The 23115-nt window shown below is 61.0% G+C and overlaps 2 protein-coding genes across 3 annotated transcripts in view; both read left to right on the top strand.

Moving 5' to 3' along the window:
* Positions 1 to 771: 771 nt before the first annotated feature.
* LOC137465714 (mediator of RNA polymerase II transcription subunit 11-like) overlaps positions 772 to 23115 on the top strand; it is an 89882-nt gene continuing 67538 nt past the window's right edge. The window contains exons 1-3 of one of the 2 annotated variants that reach the window (XM_068177760.1): positions 772 to 1009; positions 1823 to 1953; positions 2860 to 3026. In XM_068177760.1, the coding sequence (XP_068033861.1) occupies positions 925 to 1009; positions 1823 to 1953; positions 2860 to 2997 (354 nt within the window). In that variant the 5' untranslated portion in view covers positions 772 to 924 and the 3' untranslated portion in view covers positions 2998 to 3026. Of the gene's footprint in view, positions 1010 to 1822; positions 1954 to 2859; positions 3054 to 23115 lie in introns of those variants that run through there. The other variant, XM_068177759.1, reaches the window with a different exon arrangement.
* Positions 5250 to 19039, top strand: LOC137465715 (claudin-7-like). Its single transcript, XM_068177761.1, has 6 exons — positions 5250 to 5268; positions 7677 to 7742; positions 11212 to 11442; positions 13865 to 14029; positions 16848 to 16932; positions 18824 to 19039. The coding sequence occupies exons 3-6, from the start codon at positions 11220 to 11222 to the stop codon at positions 18999 to 19001; spliced, it is 651 nt and encodes a 216-aa protein (XP_068033862.1). The 5' UTR covers positions 5250 to 5268; positions 7677 to 7742; positions 11212 to 11219; the 3' UTR covers positions 19002 to 19039.

Here is a 23115-nt window from a genome sequence, read left to right as displayed (position 1 = left end):
GTGTTCCCTCTCCCTGAGGCGATCCCCTTTTCCCCGGTAACCCCCGAGGGGAACCCGCGCTGCCTGAGGCGGGGCGGCCCCGCCGTGAGGGGGGGGATCCCCTCCCCGGCCGGTACCTGGGTCCCGGCGCTGTCGCGGAGGCCCCGGACGAGCCCGGGGATGGCCCCGCGGTGCGGGGGCAGCGCCGAGAGCGCCGAGAGCGCCTCGAGCAGCGGCGCGGCCGGAGGGGCCCGCGGCGCCGCCACCGCCGCCATGGCCGCCGCTTCTTCCCCGGCGCGCTCCGATGACGTCACAGCGCGGGAAAAAGCGGGGCGGGGCCTGCGTGAGGGGGGAGTGGGCGGGGCTAAGGGTGCGGCGCCAAAATTTAAATTAAAAGGCGTGGCCTGGTGGAAGGGGGCGTGTATATGGTAATTAGCGGGCGTGGTCTTCATTAAAATCAGGCTTTAAAATTGAGTGGGGGCGTGGCCCGGAGGAAAGCGGCGCTGGAAAATCAGTGAGGGGCGTGGCCTGGGGAAAACCAGATCCAAAAAGACAGCGAGGGGCGTGGCCTGAATAAATGGAATAAAATGCCTCCCAAATCCCCCTCGAGCGCGTTCCCCTCCTCCCTCCGGAGTTGAGTATGAGGGGCGCTGTGGGGGCTTTGTGGTGGATAAACGCTTCTGAGGGGGCCGGGAGTGATTCTGAGGCGATTCCGGACGGTTTGGGGTGGATTTTGGACGGTTTTGTGACGCTAAGGAACCTTGGAGGACCCAAAACCACTGAGACGACGCAGAGCGGCCGCTGGAGGGGGCGAGGCGCCACCACTGAGTTCCGCCCAGAGCGGCCCCTGGCGGGCGCTTCCCGTCACGTGACGGAAACCCCGCGCTGCCATTGGTGAAAGGAACCGGAAGGGAGCCGGGAAAAGGCGGAAGCGGCGCGGGCGGCATGGCGGGGTTCGGGGTGGCGAACGAGCGGCTGCGGGCGCTGGAGGAGCTGGAGCGCGAAATCGGCGCCTCCCTGCAAAGCGCGGGTGGGCGGGGCCTCCGGGAAAGGGCGGGGCTTGCGCGGAGGGGGAGGGGCGCGGCGGGAGGGGGAGGGGCCGCGGTGTTTGGGGGGGGCACTTCCGGGTTCGGGGTGGGCGGGGCTTGGGTTGCCATGGTGATGGTGGGTCAGTGGGGGCGGGGATAAAAGGGGCGGGGCTTGATGGGTGGGGTTTACGGGGGTGTGGTCTCTCAAGGGGCGTGGTCAATGCCCAGGTGACCTCCAAGGAGCCAATGGGAGAGGCTGGAATGGGGTCAGAGGTCGCGGGGAGGGGTCACAGGGGTGTGCCCAGGTGTGCCCAGGTGTGACTCAGGTGTGACTCAGGTATGTCCAGGTGTGCCCCAGGTGTGCCCAGGTATGACTCAGGTGTGACTCAGGTGTGCCAGGCCCCCTCTGGTGTGCCCCAGGTGTGCCCAGGTGTGACCCATGTGTATCCAGGTGAGCCCCAGGTGCCCCCAGGTGTGCCCAGGTGTGCCCAGGTGTGACTCAGGTACATCCAGGTGTACCCAGGTGCCCTCAGATGTGCCCCAGGTGCCCCCAGGTGAGCCCCAGGTGTGCCCAGGTGTGACCCAGCTGCCCCCAGGTGTGACTCAGGTACATCCAGGTGCCCCCAGGTGTGACCCATGTGTGTCCAGGTGTGCCCAGGTGTGCCCAGGTGTGACTCAGGTACATCCAGGTGTGCCCAGGTGCCCCCAGGTGTGCCCAGGTGTGACCCATGTGTACCCAGGTGTGCCCAGGTGCCCTCAGCTGTGCCCCAGGTGCCCCCAGGTGTGCCCAGGTGTGACCCAGGTGTGCCCCCCAGGTTTGGTGATCCTGGAGCTGTCCAAGGAGAAGCCCCAGGAGCGACACCTGGACCGCCAGGCCGCCCAGTTCGGCGCCGCCGTGGCCAAGGTGGAGGCGGAGCTCTCGGCCCAGATCCGCTACCTGACCCAGGTGAGGCCTGGGGAGCTCCCCAGGTGGGGTTTGGGGGCTTTTGGGGTGTCCCAGGTGGGGTTTGGGGTGTCCCAGGTGGGGTTTGGGGGCTTTTGGGGTGTCCCAGGTGGGGTTTGGGGTGTCCCAGGTGGGGTTTGGGATGTCTCAGGTGGGGTTTGGGGTGTCCCAGGTGGGGTTTGGGTGGCCCCAGGTGGGGTTTGGGTGGCCTCAGGTGAGTTTTGGAGTGTCCCAGTTGGGGTTTGGGGGCTTTAGGGGTGTCTCAGGTGGGGTTTGGGATGTCCCAGGTGAGGTTTGGGTGGCCCCAGGTGGGATTTTGGGGGTTTTGGGGTGTCCCAGGTGGGGTTTGGGTGGTCCCAGGTGGGGTTTGGGATGTCCCAGGTGGGGTTTGGGACGTCCCAGGTGGGGTTTGGGATGTCCCAGGTGGGGTTTGGGACGTCCCAGGTGGGGTTTGGGTGGCCCCAGGTGGGATTTTGGGGATTTTCAGGTGTCCCAGGTGGGGTTTGGGTGGCCCCAGGTGGGGTTTGGGGTGTCCCAGGTGGGATTTTGGGGGATTTTCAGGTGTCCCAGGTGGGGTTTGGGTGGCCCCAGGTGGGATTTTGGGATTTTCAGGTGTCCCAGGTGAGTTTTGGGTGCTCCCAGGTGGGATTTTGGGGGTTTTGGGGGTCCCAGGTGGGATTCGGGGGGGTTTTGGGTCCCCCAGGTGTATCTCAGCGCCTCAGGTGTGTCTCTCACCTGCCCAGGTGAGTCTAGGCCACTCCAGGTGAGTTTTTAGCGATGTTCCATTGGGGATTTGGGGTGTCCCAGATGGGATTTCGGGTTGTTTGGGGATCCCAGGTGAGGTTTAGGGGGGGTTTTGGGGTCCCCCAGGTGTATTTCACCCCTCAGGTGTGTCTCTCACCTGCGCAGGTGGCCACAGGCCAGCCCCACGAGGGCTCGAGCTACGCGGCGCGCAAGAGCTGCCAGCTGGCGCTGAACCGGCTGGACTACGCCCGGCGGCGCCTGGCCGAGCTGGCCCGCGCCTGCGAGCTCATGCTGGAGCAGTGACGCACCTGGGCGCACCTGGGCACACCTGGGCGCACCTGGGCACACCTGGGCACACCTGGGCACACCTGGGCACGGCGTGGGACAGAGCTGGAGCAGCCTCGGGACACCGAAATGTGGGAAAATGGGATTTTAATGGGGTTTTAATGGGATCTTACTGGGGTGTGACAGCCCTGAGAGACCCTGGGCGCACCTGGGCACACCTGGGCACACCTGAGCACACCTGGGCACACCTGGGCACACCTGGGCACGGCGTGGGACAGAGCTGGAACGGCCTCGGGACACCGAAATGTGGGAAAATGGGATTTTAATGGGATTTTAATGGGGTGTGACAGCCCTGAGAGACCCTGGGCACACCTGGGCACACCTGGACACAGCTGGGCACATCTGGGCACACCTGGGCACACCTGGGCACGGCGTGGGACAGAGCTGGAGCGGCCTCGGGACACGGAAATGTGGGGAAAATGGGATTTTAATGGGATTTTAATGGGGTGTGACAGCCCTGAGAGACCCTGGGCACACCTGGGCACACCTGGACACAGCTGGGCACATCTGGGCACACCTGGGCACACCTGGGCACGGCGTGGGACAGAGCTGGAGCGGCCTCGGGACACGGAAATGTGGGAAAATGGGATTTTACTGGGGTGTGACAGCCCTGAGAGACCCTGGGCGCACCTGGGCACACCTGAACACACCTGGGCACACCTGAGCACACCTGGGCACACCTGGGCACACCTGGGCGCACCTGGGCGCACCTGGGCACGGCGTGGGACAGAGCTGGAGCGGCCTCGGGACACCGAAATGTGGGAAAATGGGATTTTAATGGGATTTTAATGGGGTGTGACAGCCCTGAGAGACCCTGGGCACACCTGGGCACACCTGGACACAGCTGGGCACATCTGGGCACACCTGGGCACACCTGGGCACGGCGTGGGACAGAGCTGGAGCGGCCTCGGGACACGGAAATGTGGGAAAATGGGATTTTACTGGGGTGTGACAGCCCTGAGAGACCCTGGGCGCACCTGGGCACACCTGAACACACCTGGGCACACCTGAGCACACCTGGGCACACCTGGGCACACCTGGGCACACCTGGGCGCACCTGGGCACGGCGTGGGACAGAGCTGGAGCGGCCTCGGGACACCGAAATGTGGGAAAATGGGATTTTAATGGGATTTTAATGTGGTGTGACAGCCCTGAGAGACCCTGGGCACACCTGGGCACACCTGGGCACACCTGAACACACCTGGGCACACCTGGGCACACCTGGGCGCACCTGGGCGCACCTGGGCACGGCGTGGGACAGAGCTGGAGCGGCCTCGGGACACGGAAATGTGGGAAAATGGGATTTTAATGGGGTTTTAATGGGATCTTACTGGGGTGTGACAGCCCTGAGAGACCCTGGGCACACCTGGGCGCACCTGAACACACCTGGACACACCTGGGCACACCTGGACACACCTGGGCACACCTGGGCACACCTGAACACACCTGGGCACACCTGGACACACCTGGGCACACCTGGGCACACCTGAACACACCTGGGCACACCTGGGCACACCTGGAGGCCCCCCCAGGTGCCACCCCCGGGCTTGGAGACACCCCCAAATAAAGGGACACCGCGGTGGCCTTGAGACCTCGAGGGGCCTCGGAGTTTTTGGGGGGAATTTGGGGAATTTGGGGGGTCCCGGGGGGAATTTGGGGATTCCAGAGGGAATTTGGGGGGTCCCGGGGGGAATTTGGGAGGTCCAGGGGGATTTGGGGGGTCCAGGGGGGATTTGGGGGGTCCCGGGGGGATTTGGGGGGTCCTGAGGGATTTTAGGGGGTCCTGAAGGGATTTTGGGGATTCCAGAGAGAATTTGGGGGGTCCCGGAGGAATTTGGGGGGTCCTGACGGAATTTGGGGGGTCCAGGGGGAATTTGGGGGGTCCTGAGGGAATTTGGGGGTTCCTGAAGGGATTTTGGGGGGTCTGGGGGGGATTTGGGGGGTCGTGGGGGAATTTGGGGGGTCCGGGGGGAATTTGGGGGGTCCTGAGGGATTTTGGGGGGTCCCGGGGGGGATTTGGGGGGTCCTGAAGGGATTTTGGGGGTCCCGGTGGGGTTTGGGGGGTCCCGGGGGGTCCCAAAATCCCCCCAAATTTTCGGTTTCTGTTTCGTTCCCGGCGGGGCCGCCGTGGCGCCGGTGACGTCAGTGGGCGGGGTTTCACGCTTAGCCACGCCCACCTCGTTCAGCTCGTGTCAATCAGCGCCGGGGGCGTGGCCGGGCGGTTCTCGGGTGACGTCATCGCCTGGGTTTGGCTTTGATTGGGCCGGGGAGGGGGGAGGGAGACCCCAGAAATCACCTGGGGACCCCAAAATTTCACCTGGGGACCCCAAAATTCACCTGGGACCCCCAAAATTCACCTGGGGACCCCAAAATTTCACCTGGGGACCCCCAAAAACCCACCTGGGACCCCCAAAATTCACCTGGGGACCCCAAAATTCACCTGGGGACCCAGAATTCACCTGGGGACCCAAAATTCACCTGGGACACCCAAAAAACTCACCTGGGACCTCAAAAAACCCACCTGAGACCCCCAAAATTCACCTGGGGACCCCAAAAAACCCACCTGAGACCCCCAAAATTCACCGGGGACCCCCAAAATTCACCTGGGACCCCCAAAAAACTCACCTGGGACCTCAAAAAACCCACCTGAGACCCCCAAAATTCACCTGGGGACCCCAAAAAACCCACCTGGGACCCCCAGAAATCACCTGGGTACCCAAAATTCACCTGGGACCCCCAAAAAAACTCACCTGGGACCTCAAAAAAACCCACCTGAGACCCCCAAAATTCACCTGGGGACCCCAAAAAACCCACCTGGGACCCCCAGAAATCACCTGGGGACCCCAAAATTCACCTGGGACCCCCAAATTCACCTGGGGACCCCAAAAAAACCCCACCTGGGACCCCCAAATTTCGCCTGGGGACCCCAAAAAACCCCACATGGGACCCCCAATTCACCTGGGGAACCCAAAAAACCCACCTGGGACCTCAAAAAACCCACCTGGGGACCTCAAAATTCACCTGGGACCCCCAAATTCACCTGGGACCCCCAAAATTCACCTGGGGACCCCAAAAACCCCACCTGGGACCCCCAGAATTCACCTGAGACCCCCAAAAAACCCATCTGGCACCCCCCAAACCCACGTGGACACCGCCTAAACCCTCCTGGGGACACCCCAAATCCCCCCGGCCCCCCGAAATCCCCTAAAACCCGCCCAAATCCGGTCCCAACACCCTTAAAATCCCCAAAACGAACCCCAAATCCCCCCAAAACCCCCCAAAACCCCACGAATCTCCGAAAATCCCCCCCAAATCCCCTGAATTCACCTCAAACCCCCACCAAAATCCCCCCAGGACACCCCAAATCCTCACAAATCCCCCAAAACCCCCATAATTCACCCCAAATCCCCACCAGGACCCCCAAAATCCCCTTAAATCCCCAAAATTCACCCCAAATCCCCCCAAAATCCCCCCCAGGACCCCCACAAATCCCCCAAAATCCCCATAATTTGCCCCAAATCCCCCCGAAATCCCCCCCAGGATCCCCGAAATCCCCACAAAATCCCCCAAAATCCCCATAATTCACCCCAAATCCCCCAAAATCCCCTAAAAACCCCACAAATTCCCCCAAAATCCCCATAATTTACCCCAAATCCCCCCAAAATTCCCCCAAAATCCCCTTAAATCCCCACAAAGTCACCACAAATCCCCATAATTCACCTCAAATCCCCCCAAAACCCCCCCCAGGACCCCCGAAATCCCCACAATTCACCCGAAATCCCCCCAAAATCCCCTTAAATCCCCACAAAGTCACCACAAGTCCCCCAAAATCCCCCAATTCACCCCAAATCCCCCCCAAATCCCCCCCAGGACCCCCAAAATCCCCACAATTCACCCCAAATCCCCCCAAAACCCCCCAGGACCCCCAAAATCCCCACAATTCACCCCAAAATCCCCCCAAATCCCCACAATTCACCCCAAAATCCCCCCAAAATCCCCACAATTCACCCCAAATCCCCCCCAAATCCCCACAATTCACCCCAAATCCCCCCCAAATCCCCCCAAAATCCCCACAATTCGCCCCAAATCCCCCCAAAATCCCCACAGTTCACCCCAAATCCCCCCAAAACCCCCCCAGGACCCCCAAAATCCCCACAATTCACCCCAAAATCCCCCCAAATCCCCACAATTCACCCCAAAATCCCCCCAAAATCCCCACAATTCACCCCAAATCCCCCAAAATCCCCCCAAAATCCCCGCAATTCACCCCAAATCCCCCCAAAAACCCCCCCAAAATCCCCACAATTCACCCAAAACCCCCCCAAAATCCCCCACAATTCACCCCAAATCTCCCCAAAATCCCCCAAAATCCCCACAATTCGCCCCAAATCCCCCAAAATCCCCACAGTTCGCCCCAAGCCCCCCCAGGAGCCCCCAAATCCCTCCCGGATTTCCCCCGAGCCCTCCCCCACCGCTCCCCTCCCCCCCCCCGGGCGTGTCCCCGCCCCACCCCTGACCCTTGAACCCCCCTCCCCCCCCGCCCCTCCCCCCCCTTTATTGTCGCCTTTGTCACCCGCGCGCCCCCCCCCGGGCGGGGCGGTGACGTCAGCGGTGACGTCAGCGGCCGTTATGAACAGGTGCGCTCACCTTTGCCCCCCCCCACCCTGCCCCGACCCCACCTGGAGCCGCCGCCGGGCCCGGAGGTGAGCGGGGCAGCGATCCCGGATCAATAGACAGCTATCGGGGATCGATCGATCGGGGATCAATCGAGGGGGGTCCATGGGGCAGCGATCCCGGATCAATGGGCAGCTATCGGGGATCGATCGATCGGGGATTGATCGAGGGGGGTCCTTGGGGCAGCGATCCCGGATCAATGGGCAGCTATCGGGGATCGATCGATCGGGGATCGATCAGGGATCGATCGAAGGGGGTCCATGGGGCAGCGATCCCGGATCAATGGGCAGCTATCGGGGATCGATCGATCGGGGATCAATCGAGGGGGGTCCATGGGGGCAGCGATCCCGGATCAATGGGCAGCTATCGGGGATCGATCGATCGGGGATCGATCGGGGATCGATCGGGGATTGATCGGGGATCGATCAAGGGGGGTCCATGGGGCAGCAATCCCGGATCAATAGACAGCTCTCGGGGATCGATCAGGGATCGATCAGGGATTGATCGGGGATCGATCGAGGGGGGTCCATGGGGGAGCGATCCCGGATCAATAGACAGCTCTCGGGGATCGATCGGGGATTGATCGGGGATTGATGGAGGTCCATGGGGGAGCGATCCCAGATCAATGGGCAGCTCTCGGGGATCGATCGGGGATCGATCGGGGATTGATGGGGGTCCATGGGGGAGCGATCCCGGATCAATGGGCAGCTATCGGGGATCGATCGGGGATCGATCAAGGGGGATCGATCGGGGATTGATCGGGGATTGATCGGGGATCGATCGAGGGGGGTCCATGGGGCAGCGATCCCGGATCAATGGGCAGCTCTCGGGGATCGATCGGGGATCGATCGAGGATCGATCGAGGGGGGTCCATAGGGCAGCGATCCCGGATCAATGGGCAGCTCTCGGGGATCGATCGGGGATCGATCGGGGATCGATCGAGGGGGGGTCCATGGGCGAGCGATCCCGGATCAATAGACAGCTATCGGGGATCGATCGGGGATCAATCGATTGGGGATCGATTGGGGATTGATCAGGGATTGATCGAGGGGGGTCCATGGGCGAGCGATCCCGGATCAATAGACAGCTATCGGGGATCGAACGGGGATCGATCGAGGGGGATTGATCGGGGATTGATCGGGGATCGATCAAGGGGGGTCCATGGGGCAGCGATCCCGGATCAATAGACAGCTATTGGGGATCGATCGGGGATCGATCGAGGGGGATCGATCGGGGATTGATGGGGGTCTATGGGGGAGCGATCCCGGATCAATAGCGCAGCTATCAGGGATCGATCGGGGATCAATCAAGGGATCGATCGGGGATCGATCGGGGATCGATCGAGGGGGGTCCATGGGGCAGCGATCCTGGATCAATGGGCAGCTCTCGGGGATCGATCGGGGATCGATCAAGGGGGATCGATTGGGGATTGATCGGGGATTGATCGGGGATCGATCGAGGGGGGTCCATGGGGGAGCGATCCCAGATCAATAGACAGCTATCGGGGATCGATCGACGATCGAGGAGGGATTGATCAGGGATTGATGGGGGATCTGTAGGGGGTCTATAGGGGAGCGATCCCGGATCAATAACGGAGCTATCGGGGATCGATCAACGGGGGATTGATCGGAGATTGTTCGGGGATCGATTTGGGATCGATGGGGGATCAGTATGGGATCAATAGGGGAGCTATGGGGCCTATGGAGGATCAATAGGGGATCAATAGGGGAGCTATGGGGAGTTGATTGGGGATCGAGGGGGGATTGGATGGTGATCAATAGCGGATCTGTAGGGGATGGAGGGGGATTGATCAGCGATTGATCAGTTGGTGATCCATTGGGGGCTATAGGGCATTGATGGGAGATCGATGGGGGATCGATCGGATATCGATAGGGGATCGATTGGGGATTGATCAGGGATCGATCGAGGGAGGTCCATGGGCGAGCGATCCCGGATCAATAGACAGCAATCGGGGATCGATCGGGGATCGATCGAGGGGGATCGATCGGGGATTGATGGGGGTCTATGGGGGAGCGATCCCGGATCAATAGACAGCTATCGGGGATCGATCGGGGATCAATCAAGGGATCGATCGGGGATTGATCAGGGATTGATGGGGGATCTGTAGGGGGTCTATGGGGGAGCGATCCCGGATCAATAACGGAGCTATCGGGGATCAATCGACGGGGGATTGATCGGAGATTGTTCGGGGATCGATTGGGGATCGATGGGGGATCAGTATGGGATCAATAGGGGAGCTATGGGGCCTATGGAGGATCAATAGGGGATCAATAGGGGAGCTATGGGGAGTTGATTGGGGATCGAGGGGGGATTGGATGGTGATCAATAGCGGATCTGTAGGGGACGGAGGGGGATTGATCAGGGATTGATCAGTTGGTGATCCATTGGGGGCTATAGGGCATTGACGGGAGATCGATTGGGGATCGATGGGGGATCGATCGGGTATCGATAGGGGATCGATTGGGGATGCATTGGGGATCGATAGGGGCTGGGGAGGGGCTGTAGGTGATCGATCTGGGATCAATAGGGGATCGATAGAGGATCAATACCAACCCGGAGGTGACCGTACAGCATCCCCAGGTGCCTGTGGGAGCCCATAGGCGATCGATAGGGGATCGATAGGCGATCGATAGGGTATCGATAGGGTATCAATAGGGGATCGATAGGCGATCGATAGGGGATCAATAGGCGATCGATAGGGGATTGATAGGCGATCGATAGGGGATCAATAGGGGATCGATAGGCGATCGATAGGGTATCGATAGGGTATCAATAGGGGATCGATAGGCGATCGATAGGGGATCAATAGGCGATCGACAGGGGATTGATAGGCGATCGATAGGGGATCGATAGGGGATCAATAGGGGATCGATAGGCGATCGATAGGCGATCGATAGGGGATCGATAGGGGATCGATAGGGGATCGATAGGGATCTATTGATTACCAATACCGACTGATAACTGATCAATAGTGATTGATAACCCCTGCAGGCCTGGCGATGGCGCACGGGGGGCTGCAGGCGCTGGGGCCGGGGCCGGCTGGGATCAATAGGGTATCAATAGGGTATCGGTAGGCATGTATTGATTACCAATACCTATCAATAACTGATCAATAAGCGATCAATAGTGATCGATAACCCCTGCAGGCCCGGCAATGGCGCACGGGGGGCTGCAGGCGCTGGGGCCGGGGCCAGCTGGGACCCATGGGGTGTCTATAGGGTACCAATAGTGATGTATTGATTACCAATACCTATAAATAACTGATCGATAACCGATCAATACCGATCGATAACCCCCGCAGGTCCGGCGATGGCGCACGGGGGGCTGCAGGCGCTGGGGCTGGCGCTGGCCGGGGCCGGCTGGGACCCATGGGGTGTCTATAGGGTATTGATAGGGTATTGATAGGGATGTATTGATTACCAATATCAATCGATAACTGATCGATAACCGATCAATACCGATCGATGACCCCCGCAGGTCCGGCGATGGCGCACGGGGGGCTGCAGGCGCTGGGGCTGGCGCTGGCCGGGGCCGGCTGGGCCGCGCTGCTGGTGGCCACGGCGCTGCCGCAGTGGGAGGTGTCGTCGTTCGCGGGGGACAGCATCATCACGGCCGTGGCGACCGCGCAGGGGCTGTGGATGAGCTGCGCCAGCAGCAGCACCGGGCAGCTGCAGTGCAGGACACACGCGTCCCTGCTGGCCCTGCCAGGTGACACCGGGACACCGGGACACCGGGGACACCGGGGACACCGGGGATACTGGGGATACCGGGACATGGGGACACGGGGTCACTGGGACTGACAGGGACACCAGGACACCGGGGACACCGGGACACGGGGACACCGGGACATGGGGACACGGGGACATGGGGACACTGGGACACCAGGACACCAGGGTGTGACAGTGACACTGGGACACTGGGGACACTGAGGACATCAGGGACACCTGGGGTTTGGGGACACCGGGGACACTGGGGTGTGACAGGGACACTGGGGACACTGAGGACACTGGGGACACTGAGGACACTGGGGACACTGAGGACATCAGGGACACCTGGGGTTTGGGGACACCGGGGACACCGGGGACATTCGTGGTGTTGGGGACACTGGGGGCTCGAGGCAGCTCCAGTGGTGGGAATGGCGCGGTCCCTGTGTCCCTGTCCCTGTGTCACTGTCACTGTGTCCCTGTCCCTGTGTCCCTGTCCCTTTGTCACTGTCCCTGTGTCACTGTCACTGTGTCCCTGTCCCTGTGTCCCTGTCCCTTTGTCACTGTCCCTGTGTCACTGTCACTGTGTCACTGTCCCTGTGTCCCTGTCCCTGTGTCCCTGTCACTGTGTCACTGTCACTGTGTCACTGTCACTGTCCCTGTGTCACTGTCACTGTGTCACTGTCCCCTCCCTGTCCCTGTGTCCCTGTCCCTGTGTCCCTGTCCCTGTGTCCCTGTCCCTGTGTCACTGTCACTGTCCCCTCCCTGTCCCTGTCCCCTCCCTGTCCCCTCCCTGTCCCTGTCCCTGTGTCACTGTCCCTGTGTCCCTGTCCCTGTGTCCCTGTCCCTGTGTCACTGTCACTGTGTCACTGTCCCTGTGTCCCTGTCCCCTCCCTGTCCCTGTGTCACTGTCACTGTGTCCCTGTCACTGTGTCACTGTCCCTGTCCCTGTCCCTGTGTCCCTGTCCCTGTGTCCCTGTCACTGTCACTGTCCCTGTGTCCCTGTCCCTGTCCCTGTGTCCCTGTCCCTGTGTCACTGTCACTGTGTCACTGTCACTGTCACTGTCCCCTCCCTGTCCCTGTGTCACTGTCCCTCTGTCCCTGTCCCTGTGTCCCTGTCCCTGTGTCACTGTCCCTGTGACACTGTCCCTGTGTCACTGTCACTGTCCCCTCCCTGTCCCCTCCCTGTCCCCTCCCTGTCCCCTCCCGGTTTCGGGGCGTGGCCGTGGCCAAAGGTCGCCCTGGTGGCCATAAAGGCACCGGAGTGTCCCCAACTGCCACCAACTGCCACCAACGGCCACCAACGGCCACCGAGTGTCCCCGAATGTCCCCGAGTGTCCCCCGGTGTCACCGAGTGTCCCCGAATGTCCCCGAGTGTCCCCAACTGTCCCCGAGTGTCCCCGAATGTCCCCGAGTGTCCCCCGGTGTCACCGAGTGTCCCCGAATGTCACCGAGTGTCCCCCGGTGTCACCGAGTGTCCCCCGGTGCCACCGAGTGTCCCCGAATGTCCCCGAGTGTCCCCGAATGTCACCGAGTGTCCCCAGCTGTCACCGAGTGTCCCTGAATGTCCCCAAGTGTCCCCGAATGTCCCCGAGTGTCCCCCGGTGTCCCCGAGTGTCCCCGAATGTCCCCGAGTGTCCCCGAATGTCACCGAGTGTCCCCCGGTGCCACCGAGTGTCCCCGAATGTCCCCGAGTGTCCCCCGGTGTCCCCGAGTGTCCCCGAATGTCACCGAGTGTCCCCCGGTGCCACCGAGTGTCCCCCGGTGTCCCCGAGTGTCCCCCGGTGTCACCGAGTGTCCCCCGGTGCCACCCCCGCCCCGCCCAGGGAGTGGCCGGCAACGCCCCGGGACCCCCAGAATCCAACCCGGGACCGCGCTGTGACCCCCATGTGCCCCAGGTCACCTGCAGCCCACCTGGGACCCCCCAAATCCCCCCAAATCCCCCCAAATCCCCCCAAACCCCCTCAGGACCCCCCAAAACCCCCCAGGACCCCCCAAATCCCCCCCAAACCCCTCCAGGACCCCCCAAAACCCCCCCAAACCCCCTCAGGACCCCCCAAATCCCCCCAAACCCCCTCAGGACCCCCCCAAAACCCCCCAGGACCCCCCAAACCCCCTCAGGACCCCCCCAAACCCCCAGGACCCCCTGGTGACCCCCGAAACCCCTCCAGGACCCCCCAAACCCCCCCAAACCCCACAAGACTCCCCTAAACCCCTCCAGGACCCCCCAAAACCCCCCAGGACCCCTTGGTGACCCCCCAGCTCACCTGCAGCTCACCTGGGACCCCCCAAATCCCCCCCAAACCCCTCCAGGACCCCCCAAATCCCCCAAATCCCCCCCAAACCCCCTCAGGACCCCCCTAAACCCCCCAGGACCCCCTGGTGACCCCCCCGGGACCCCCTGGTGACCCCCCCGTCCCCCCCAGCTCACCTGCAGGCCACCCGGGCGCTCATGGTGGTCGCGGGGGTCCTGGGCCCGCTGGCGCTGGGCGCGGCCGTGGCGGGGATGAAGTGCACGCGCTGCGGGGGCGACGACCCCCGCAAGAAAGCCGCGGTGGCCGGCGCGGGGGGGGCCATGTTCATGCTCGCAGGTGAGAGGGACCCCCGAAAATGGGTTTGGGACCCCCGAAAATGGGTTTGGGACCCTCAGAGACGTGTTCAGGACCCCCCAAAATGGGTTCAGGACCCCCAAAAATGGGTTCGGGACCCCCGAAAATGGGTTTGGGACCCCCAGAAACCCTCCCCGGGCCCTCAAAAATGGGTTCGGGACCCCCGAAAATGGGTTTGGGACCCCCAGAAAACCCCCACTGGACCCTCAAAAATGGGTTCGGGACCCCCAAAATGGGTTCAGGACCCCCAAAAATGGGTTCGGGACCCCCGAAAATGGGTTCGGGACCCCCAGAAACCCTCCCCGGGCCCTCAAAAATGGGTTCGGGACCCCCGAAAATGGGTTTGGGACCCCAGAAACCCCCACTGGGCCCTCAAAAATGGGTTCGGGACCCCCAAAAATGGGTTCGGGACCCCCGAAAATGGGTTCGGGACCCCCAGAAATCCCCCCTGAGCCCCCAAAAATGGGTTTGGGACCCCCGAAAATGGGTTTGGGACCCCCGAAAATGGGTTCGGGACCCCCAGAAACCCCCACTGGGCCCTCAAAAATGGGTTCAGGACCCCCGAAAATGGGTTCGGGACCCCCGAAAATGGGTATGGGACCCTCAGAGACGTGTTCAGGACCCCCCAAAAATGGGTTCAGGACCCCCAAAAATGGGTTTGGGACCCCCAGAAACCCCCCCTGGGCCCCCAAAAATGGGTTCGGGACCCCCGAAAATGGGTTCGGGACCCCCAGAAACCCTCCCCGGGCCCTCAAAAATGGGTTCGGGACCCCCAGAAACCCCCCTGGGCCCTCAAAAATGGGTTCGGGACCCCCGAAAATGGGTTTGGGACCCCCGAAAATGGGTTCGGGACCCCCAGAAACCCCCCCCCGGGCCCTCAAAAATGGGTTCGGGACCCCCGAAAATGGGTTTGGGACCCCCAGAAACCCCCCCTGGGCCCTCAAAAATGGGTTCGGCACCCCCGAAAATGGGTTTGGGACCCCCAGAAACCCCCCCTGGGCCCCCAAAAATCGGTTCGGGACCCCCGAAAATGGGTTTGGGACCCCCAGAAACCCCCACTGGACCCTCAAAAATGGGTTCGGGACCCCCGAAAATGGGTTTGGGACCCCCGAAAATGGGTTCGGGACCCCCAGAAACCCCCCCTGGGCCCCAAAAATGGGTTTGGGCCCCCCGAAAATGGGTTCGGGACCACCAGAACCCCCCCCTGGACCCTCAAAAATGGGTTCAGGACCCCCGAAAATGGGTTTGGGACCCCCAGAAACCCCCCCTGGGCCCTCAAAAATGGGTTTGGGCCCCCCAAAAATGGGTTCGGGACCCCCGAAAATTGGTGCAGGAAACCCGAAAATGGGTTCAGGACCCCCAAAAATGGGGTTGGGCCCCCCGAAAATGGGTTCAAGAAACCTGAAAATGGGTTCGGGACCCCCCAAAATCGACTCGGAACCCCTGAAAATGGGTTTGGGACCCCCCAAAACCCCCCGGGTTCCAAAACTTCTCATTTTAGAGCTTAAAAAAAAAAAAACAATTTGGGGGAAAAGGAAAAAAAAAAAATTAAAAAAAAAAAAAATCCGTGTTTAGGACCCCGAATCCAAATTGGGAGCACCAAAATCCCCATTTTTCACCCAAAATCCCATTTTTCACCCAAAATCCCCATTTTTCACCCCAAATCCCCATTTCCCCCCACAAATCCCAGTTTCCACCCCAAAATCCCAATTTCCACTCCAAAACCCCCATTTTCACCCCAAATCCCTTTTTCACCCCAAAGCCCCCATTTCCCCCCCAAATTCCCCATTTTTGCGCCCTCAAACCCCCAATTTTCCCCTTAAACCCCCATTTTCACCCCAAATTCCCATTTTCCCCCCCAAATTCCCCATTTCCCCCCCAAAATCCCATTTTCCCCAAAATTCCCATTTCCCCCCCAAAACCCCCATTTTTCCCCCCAAATCCCCCACATTCCCCCCCAAATTCCCCATTTTTCACCCCAAATTCCCATTTTTCCCCTCCAAATTCCCCCCATTTCCCCCAAATCGCCCATTTTCCCCCAAATTCCCATTTCCCCCCCCCAATCCCCCATTTTTCACCCCAAATTCCCATTTTTTCCCCCCCAAATCCCAATTTCCCCCAAATCCCCCATTTTCCCCCAAATCCCCCATCCCCCCAGCCCCCCAGTTCCGGGGTGCCCCCCGGGTTTTTGGGGTGATTTCAGCGCTTTTGGGGCTCCCCAGTTCCGGGGTGCCCCCCGGGTTTTTGGGGTGATTTCAGCGCTTTTGGGGCTCCCCAGTTCCGGGGTCCCCCTCGCCCCCCGGGGTTTTTGGGGTGATTTCAGCGCTTTTGGGGCTCCCCAGTTCCGGGGTGCCCCCCGGGGTTTTTGGGGTGATTTCAGCGCTTTTGGGGCTCCCCAGTTCCGGGGTGCCCCCCGGGGTTTTTGGGGTGATTTCAGCGCTTTTGGGGCTCCCCAGTTCCGGGGTGCCCCCCGGGTTTTTGGGGTGATTTCAGCGCTTTTGGGGCTCCCCAGTTCCGGGGTGCCCCCCGGGGTTTTTGGGGTGATTTCAGCGCTTTTGGGGCTCCCCAGTTCCGGGGTGTCCCCCGGGTTTTTGGGGCGATTTCAGCGCTTTTGGGGCTCCCCAGTTCCGGGGTCCCCCTTGCCCCCCGGGTTTTTGGGGTGATTTCAGCGCTTTTGGGGCTCCCCAGTTCCGGGGTGCCCCCCGGGTTTTTGGGGTGATTTCAGCGCTTTTGGGGCTCCCCAGTTCCGGGGTGCCCCCCGGGTTTTTGGGGTGATTTCAGCGCTTTTGGGGCTCCCCAGGGCTGCTGGCGCTCGTCGCCTGCTCCTGGTACGGCCACAGGATCGCCACCAGCTTCTACGACGCCTCGGTGCCCGTCAACTACAAGTGAGCGCAAATTTGGGGTGAAACCCGGCGGTTTTGGGCCCCCCGGGGTTTTGGGGAGCCTGGGGGATTTCGGGGGCTCCGTTTTGGGGCGGTTTTGGTCGATTTTCGGCCGGTTTTTGTGGAGTTTTGTGGCGATTTTTGTGGGTTGCAAGGCGATTTTTCGACCGGGTTTTGGATTTCGGGGGGGGGGGATTTTGGGGTGAAATCCGACGGGTTTGGGGGTTTGGGAGTTTTTAGGGTCCGGGGGGGTTTGGGGGCGCCGTTTTGGGGCCGTTTTGGGGCCGTTTTGGTGGCGTTTAGGGCGATTTTGGTGGATTTTAAAGGGATTGTAATTTTTCGGTGATTTTTGTGGAATTTTTTGTTTGGTGGGGTTTGGATTCTGAGGGGGGTTTTGGGGTGAAACCCGGCGTGTTTGGTGGTTTTGGGGTTTGGGGGTTTTTGGGCTGTCGTATTGGGGTGACTTGAATGTTTTTTTACAGTTTTTAATGGATTTTAAGGTGATTTTTATGGATTTTAGGGACGATTCTGGGGTGGGGTTTTCACTTGGAGGGAGGATTTGGGGAGATTTCGGGGGATTTGGGTGCTTTGGGGATTTTGGGGTTCTAGGGGGCCGGTTTGGGGCATTTTGGGGCGATTTCTAGGGATTTTGGGGCGATTTTTATGGATTTCAGGATGATTTTTTCAGGCTTTGGGGGAATTTTGGGGGAATTTTGAGGCATTTTGGGGTTTGGGGGCTTTGGGGGCTTTGGGGCGGCTGCTTTGGGGCGATTTGGGGCCGTTTCGGGGGGTCCCGGGTGGTTTTGGATTATTGAGAGCAGATTTCGGGTTCCTTGGGACGATTTTGGGTTAATTTGGGTCAATTTCGGGATATTTTTGGTTAATTCTGGGTTAATCTGGGCTATTTTGAGCCATTTTTTTCCTATTTTGGGATCATTTTGTGTTAATTTCAGGATAGTTTGGGTTATTTGGGTCCGCTTTTTTGCTATTTTGGGATATTTTGGGTTCATTCTGGGAGAATTTGGGTTAATTTCAGGATCTTTTGTGCTATTTCGAGCGTGTTTTTTGTCATTTTGGGGCATTTTGGGATTTTTTTTTTTTTGGCATTTCGGGGCTCTCTGACCCTACATTCCCTCGCCAGGTTCGAGTTCGGCTCCGCGCTCTTCCTGGGCTGGGCGGGGCCGGATTTTGGGTTCATTTGGGATGTTTTGGGTTCATTTGGGATATTTTGGGTTCATTTGGGATATTTTGGGTTCATTTGGGATATTTGGGGCTATTTCCATCGGGTTTTTTGCCATTTTGGGACATTTTTGGGGGGTTTCGGACGTTTCTCTCCCCGTTTTCCCCCGCCAGGTTCGAGTTCGGCTCCGCGCTCTTCCTGGGCTGGGCGGGGCCGGATTTTGGGTTCATTTGGGATATTTTGGGTTCATTTGGGATATTTTGGGTTAATTTGGGATATTTGGGGCTATTTCCATCGGGTTTTTTACCATTTTGGGATATTTTTGGGGGGTTTCGGACGTTTCTCTCCCCGTTTTCCCCCGCCAGGTTCGAGTTCGGCTCCGCGCTCTTCCTGGGCTGGGCGGGGCCGGGTATTTTGGGTTCATTTGGGATATTTTGGGTTCATTTGGGATATTTGGGGCTATTTCCATCGGGTTTTTTGCCATTTTGGGATATTTTTGGGGGGGGTTTCGGACGTTTCTCTCCCCGTTTTCCCTCGTCAGGTTCGAGTTCGGCTCCGCGCTCTTCCTGGGCTGGGCGGGGCCGGATTTTGGGTTAATTTGGGGTATTTTGGGTTATTTTGGGATATTTGGGGCTATTTCCATCGGGTTTTTTGCCATTTTGGGACATTTTTGGGGGGGTTTCGGACGTTTCTCTCCCCGTTTTCCCCCGCCAGGTTCGAGTTCGGCTCCGCGCTCTTCCTGGGCTGGGCGGGCTCGTTGCTGGCGCTGCTCGGGGGGTCCCTCCTGGCCTCGTCCTGCTGCAGCCGCGGCGGCGGAGGGGCGGCAAAGAGGGGGTACCCCCGGGCCCAGACCCCCGCCAAGGGCCCCCCCAGCGGCCGCGAGTACGTCTGAGGGACCCCCGACCCAATTCGGGACCCCCGACCCAATCCGGGGCGTGCCCCCCACTCGGGGATCTCCCGCGGAGCTGGCGCAGGTTGTGCAGCAGGACCCAGAATCATCCCGGGACCCCCAAAAATCCGCCTCGGGACCCCCAAAAATCCATTCCAGACACTTGGCAGTCTCCGAATTTTATTCACTGGATCCTCTGACACCCCCCAAATCCCTCTGAGACCCCCAAAATCCCCCTCACAATCCATCTGAGACCCCCAAAATCCATCTGAGACCCCCAAAATCCCCCCAAAAATCCCTCTGAGACCCCCAAAATCCCCCTCACAATCCATCTGAGACCCCCAAAATCCATCGGAGACCCCCAAAATCCCCCTCACAATCCGTCTGAGACCCTCCAAATCCCCCCCAAAATCCATCTGAGACCCCCAAAATCCATCGGAGACCCCCAAAATCCCCCTCACAATCCATCTGGGACCCCCAAAAATCCATCTGAAACCCCCAAAATCCCCCTCACAATCCATCTGAGACCCCCAAAATCCATCTGAGACCCCCACAATCCCCCCAAATTCGGGGTGCTCACGCCTCCAGCGCGGCCGCCACGGCCGCCCGGAGCCTCCTGCCCTCCTCGGTGTCCCCGGGGGGGCTGGCGGGGCCGGGACCGGGGCAGAAATCGGGGAAAAGGGAACCGGAGCCGGGCGAGCCGGGGCTCTCGGGGGTGCCGGGGCTCTCGGGGGTGCCGGGGGTCCCGGGGGGCAGGGGGTCGCCGCGCAGCTGGCACAGGTTGTGCAGCAGGACGCAGCTGAGCAGCAGCGTGGGCAGGAAGCGCAGCTCGGTGTCGTTGCGCTGGCCCAGGCAGCGCCAGCGGCCCCGCAGCCGCCGCAGCGCCCCCCGCGCCCCCCGCGCCGCCAGCGCCGCGCCCCGGTTGAAGCGGCCCTCCCCCACCGCCCGCCCCTCCCCCTCCGCCCGCCCCTCCCCCTCCCGGAACGGCCGCAGCAGCCACGGCAGCAGCGGGTCCCGCGGCGAGCCCAGGAAATACGGGCGGAGGGCGGGCGGCGGCCGGGAGTCCGCGGCATCGCCACCGGTGTCCACGGCATCGCCACCGGCGTTCACGGCACCGCCACCGGCATTACCGGGATCGCCACCGGCGTTCACGGCACCGCCACCGGCATTGCCGGGATCGCCACCGGCGTTCCCGGGATCGCCACCGGCATTACCGGGATCGCCACCGGCGTTCACGGCACCGCCACCGGCATTGCCGGGATCGCCACCGGCGTTCCCGGGATCGCCACCGGCATTACCGGGATCGCCACCGGCGTTCCCGGCATCGCCACCGGCGTTCACGGCACCGCCACCGGCATTCCCGGGATCGCCACCGGCATTCCCGGGATCGCCACCGGCGTTCCCGGGATCGCCACCGGCATTCCCGGGATCGCCACCGGCATTCCCGGGATCGCCACCGGCGTCCACGGCACCGCCACCGGCGTTCCCGAGATCGCCACCGGCGTTCCCGGGGTTTCCAGCAATATCCCCGGGATGTCCAGCGCAATTCCCGGGATTTCCAGCAATATTCCCGGGATTTCCCCAATTTCCCGCGGCATTCCCGGGATCTCCACCGGCTTTCCCCGGATTTCCACCGGCATTCCCGGGGTTTCCCGCATTGCCACCGGCATTCCCGGGGTTTCCAGCAATATCCCCGGGGTTTCCAGCGGGATTCCCCGAATTTCCAGCAGTATTCCCGGGATTTCCCGCATTGCCAGAGGCATTCCCCGAAGTTCCAGCAATATTCCTGGGATTTCCATTAATATTCCCGGGATTTACATCAATATTCCCAGGATTTCCCCAATTTCCAGTGGCATTCCCCGGATTTCCAGCAGGATTCCCCGAATTTCCAGCTGTATTCCCGCGATTTCCCCAATTTCCACTGAAATTCCCCAATTTTCCATCAATATTCCCGAGATTTCCCACATTTCCAGCGGCATTCCCAGGATTTCCAGCGGGATTCCCGGGATTTCCAGCGGAATTTCCTGAATTCCCAGCAATATTCCCCAATTTTCCAGCAGAACCCCTGAAATTCCTGGCGAAACTCGTGGCTTTCCCATCAAAATTCCCGGAATTCCCGTGGAAACTCTCGGATTTCCCCCTGCAACCCCTGAAATTCCCCTTCCCCCCCCCCAAATTCCCGGTCTTCCCCCAAGAATTCCCCGTTTTTCCTGCAGAATCCCCGTCTTCCCCCCCAAAATCCCCTTTTCTCCCCCCGGAACCCCCGAGATTCCCGATTTTCCCCCCGAAATTCCCGATTCCCCCCCCAGAATCCCCGTTGTTCCCGTTTTCCCCCCCGTTATTCCCGTTTCCCCCTGCATTTTTCCCGTTTCCCCCCCCGTTATTCCCGTTTCCCCCCGCATTTTTCCCGTTTCCCCCCCCGTTGTTCCCGTTGTTCCCGTTATTCCCGTTTCCCCCCCGGTTTTTCCCGTTTCCCCCCACGTTATTCCCGTTGTTCCCGTTGTTCCCGTTGTTATTCCCGCTTCCCCCCGCGTCGTTCCCGCGGTCCCAGCGCCGCTGCAGCCGGCGGAAGAGCGCCGAGCGGCGGACGCCGGTTCCCGGCCGCTGGAATTCCACGTTCCAGAGGCAGCCGCGCGCGTCCACCGTGGCCTGCAGCGTCAGCGCGTGCCCCGCCCCGCCCCCGTCGCGACTGTCGCGATAGGCGCCGGCCGGGCCCGCGGCGGGGGCGCGGATCGGGACCCGCAGCCGGGCCAGGACCCCGGCCAGGCGGGGCAGGGGGGCCGGGAATCCCGGGAATCCCGGGAATCCCGGGGAATCCGGGGACGGCGGGAGGGGCGGGATCCGCGCCGGCTCCGCGGGGATTCGGGGGAGCTCCGGGGGAATTCGGGGATTTCGGGAGTTTCCCGGGGGAATCCGGGGGTTTGGGGAGTTTTCCAACCAAATCTGGGCGTTCCCCAGCGAGATGCTGGAGTTTCCCGGTGGAATTCGGGCGTTTCCCCCCAAAACTCCAGCGTTTTCCCCGAATATTCCGGCGTTTCCTGACGGGTTTTGGGAGCGCCCGGCGGCTCCTGCTGAAATCCGTGAGTTTTCCCCCGGAACGTCCGAATTCCGGGGTTTTTTGGCCGCAATTCCCGAGTTCTCCCGGGGGATTTGAGGCGTTCCCGGCGATTTTGGGGCGTTTCCGTCGTTCCCGGGCGTTTCCCGGCTGGAATTTCCCGGTTTTTGGGGTTTCCGGGCGTTTCCCAACGGGGTTTTCCTCCTCCTGCCGCTCCTGCCGGGAATTCCCGCCAGGATTTGGGATTTTGGGCCAAAATCCGCCGGGACTGGGGACTCTGACCCAGGATCCGTCGGGATTTGGGATTTGGGGTTGGAACCCGTTGAGGTTCGGAATGTTGTGCTGGAATCCGCTGGGTTTTGGGATTTTGGCCCCAAGAGCTGCGAGTTTGGGTCAGAATCCATCAAGATTTGGGAGTTTGGGTCAGAACCTGTCGAGATGCGGAATTTCGGGCTGGAATCTGGTGCATTTCGGCATCCCGGCCCCAAGAGCTGCGATTTTGGGTCGGAATCCGTGCAGATTTGGGACTTTGGCTCGGGACCCTCCGGAATCTGGGATTCCATGCCGGAACCCTCTGCATTTCGGCATCCCGGCCCCAGGAGCTGCGATTTTGGCTCGGAACGCTCCAGAATTTGGGATTTCATGCCGGAACCCTCTGCATTTCGGCATCCCGGCCCCAAGAGCTGTGACTTTGGGTCGGAATCCGTGCAGATTTGGGATTTCATCCCGGAACCCTCCGGAATCTGGGATTTCATGCCGGAACCCTCCGGAATCTGGGATTCCATGCCGGAACCCTCTGCATTTCGGCATCCCGGCCCCAGGAGCTGCGATTTTGGCTCGGGAGCCTGCGGAACGCTCAAGCTTTCCCCGGAATCCTCCGGCTGCGGCGTGCCCCAGGCCAGCCCCGAGCGCTGCCCCCAGTGCCCCGCCAGGCTCTGCGGGTCCCGGGGCAGGTGCAGCCTCGTCCCCAGGGCCCCCAGCCCTTCCTCCTCCTCCTCCTCCTCCTCCTCCTCCTCCTCGTCCTGCTGCCGCCCGCCCAGGATGGCCACCACGGCGCCGCAG

This window comes from Anomalospiza imberbis, unplaced genomic scaffold (genome assembly GCF_031753505.1).
Source record: "Anomalospiza imberbis isolate Cuckoo-Finch-1a 21T00152 unplaced genomic scaffold, ASM3175350v1 scaffold_105, whole genome shotgun sequence".
Classification (NCBI taxonomy): domain Eukaryota; kingdom Metazoa; phylum Chordata; class Aves; order Passeriformes; family Viduidae; genus Anomalospiza; species Anomalospiza imberbis.
This window is presented reverse-complemented; position numbering and strand designations above follow the sequence as displayed.

Bases quoted from the DNA above. Each gene is read 5' to 3' on its own strand.
- LOC137465715 (XM_068177761.1), top strand. From the start codon at position 11,220: ATGGCGCACGGGGGGCTGCAGGCGCTGGGGCTGGCGCTGGCCGGGGCC. The intron at 14,030-16,847 runs GTGAGAGGGACC...GGGGCTCCCCAG, and splicing joins GGCCATGTTCATGCTCGCAG to GGCTGCTGGCGCTCGTCGCC. The intron at 16,933-18,823 runs GTGAGCGCAAAT...TTCCCCCGCCAG, and splicing joins TCGGTGCCCGTCAACTACAA to GTTCGAGTTCGGCTCCGCGC.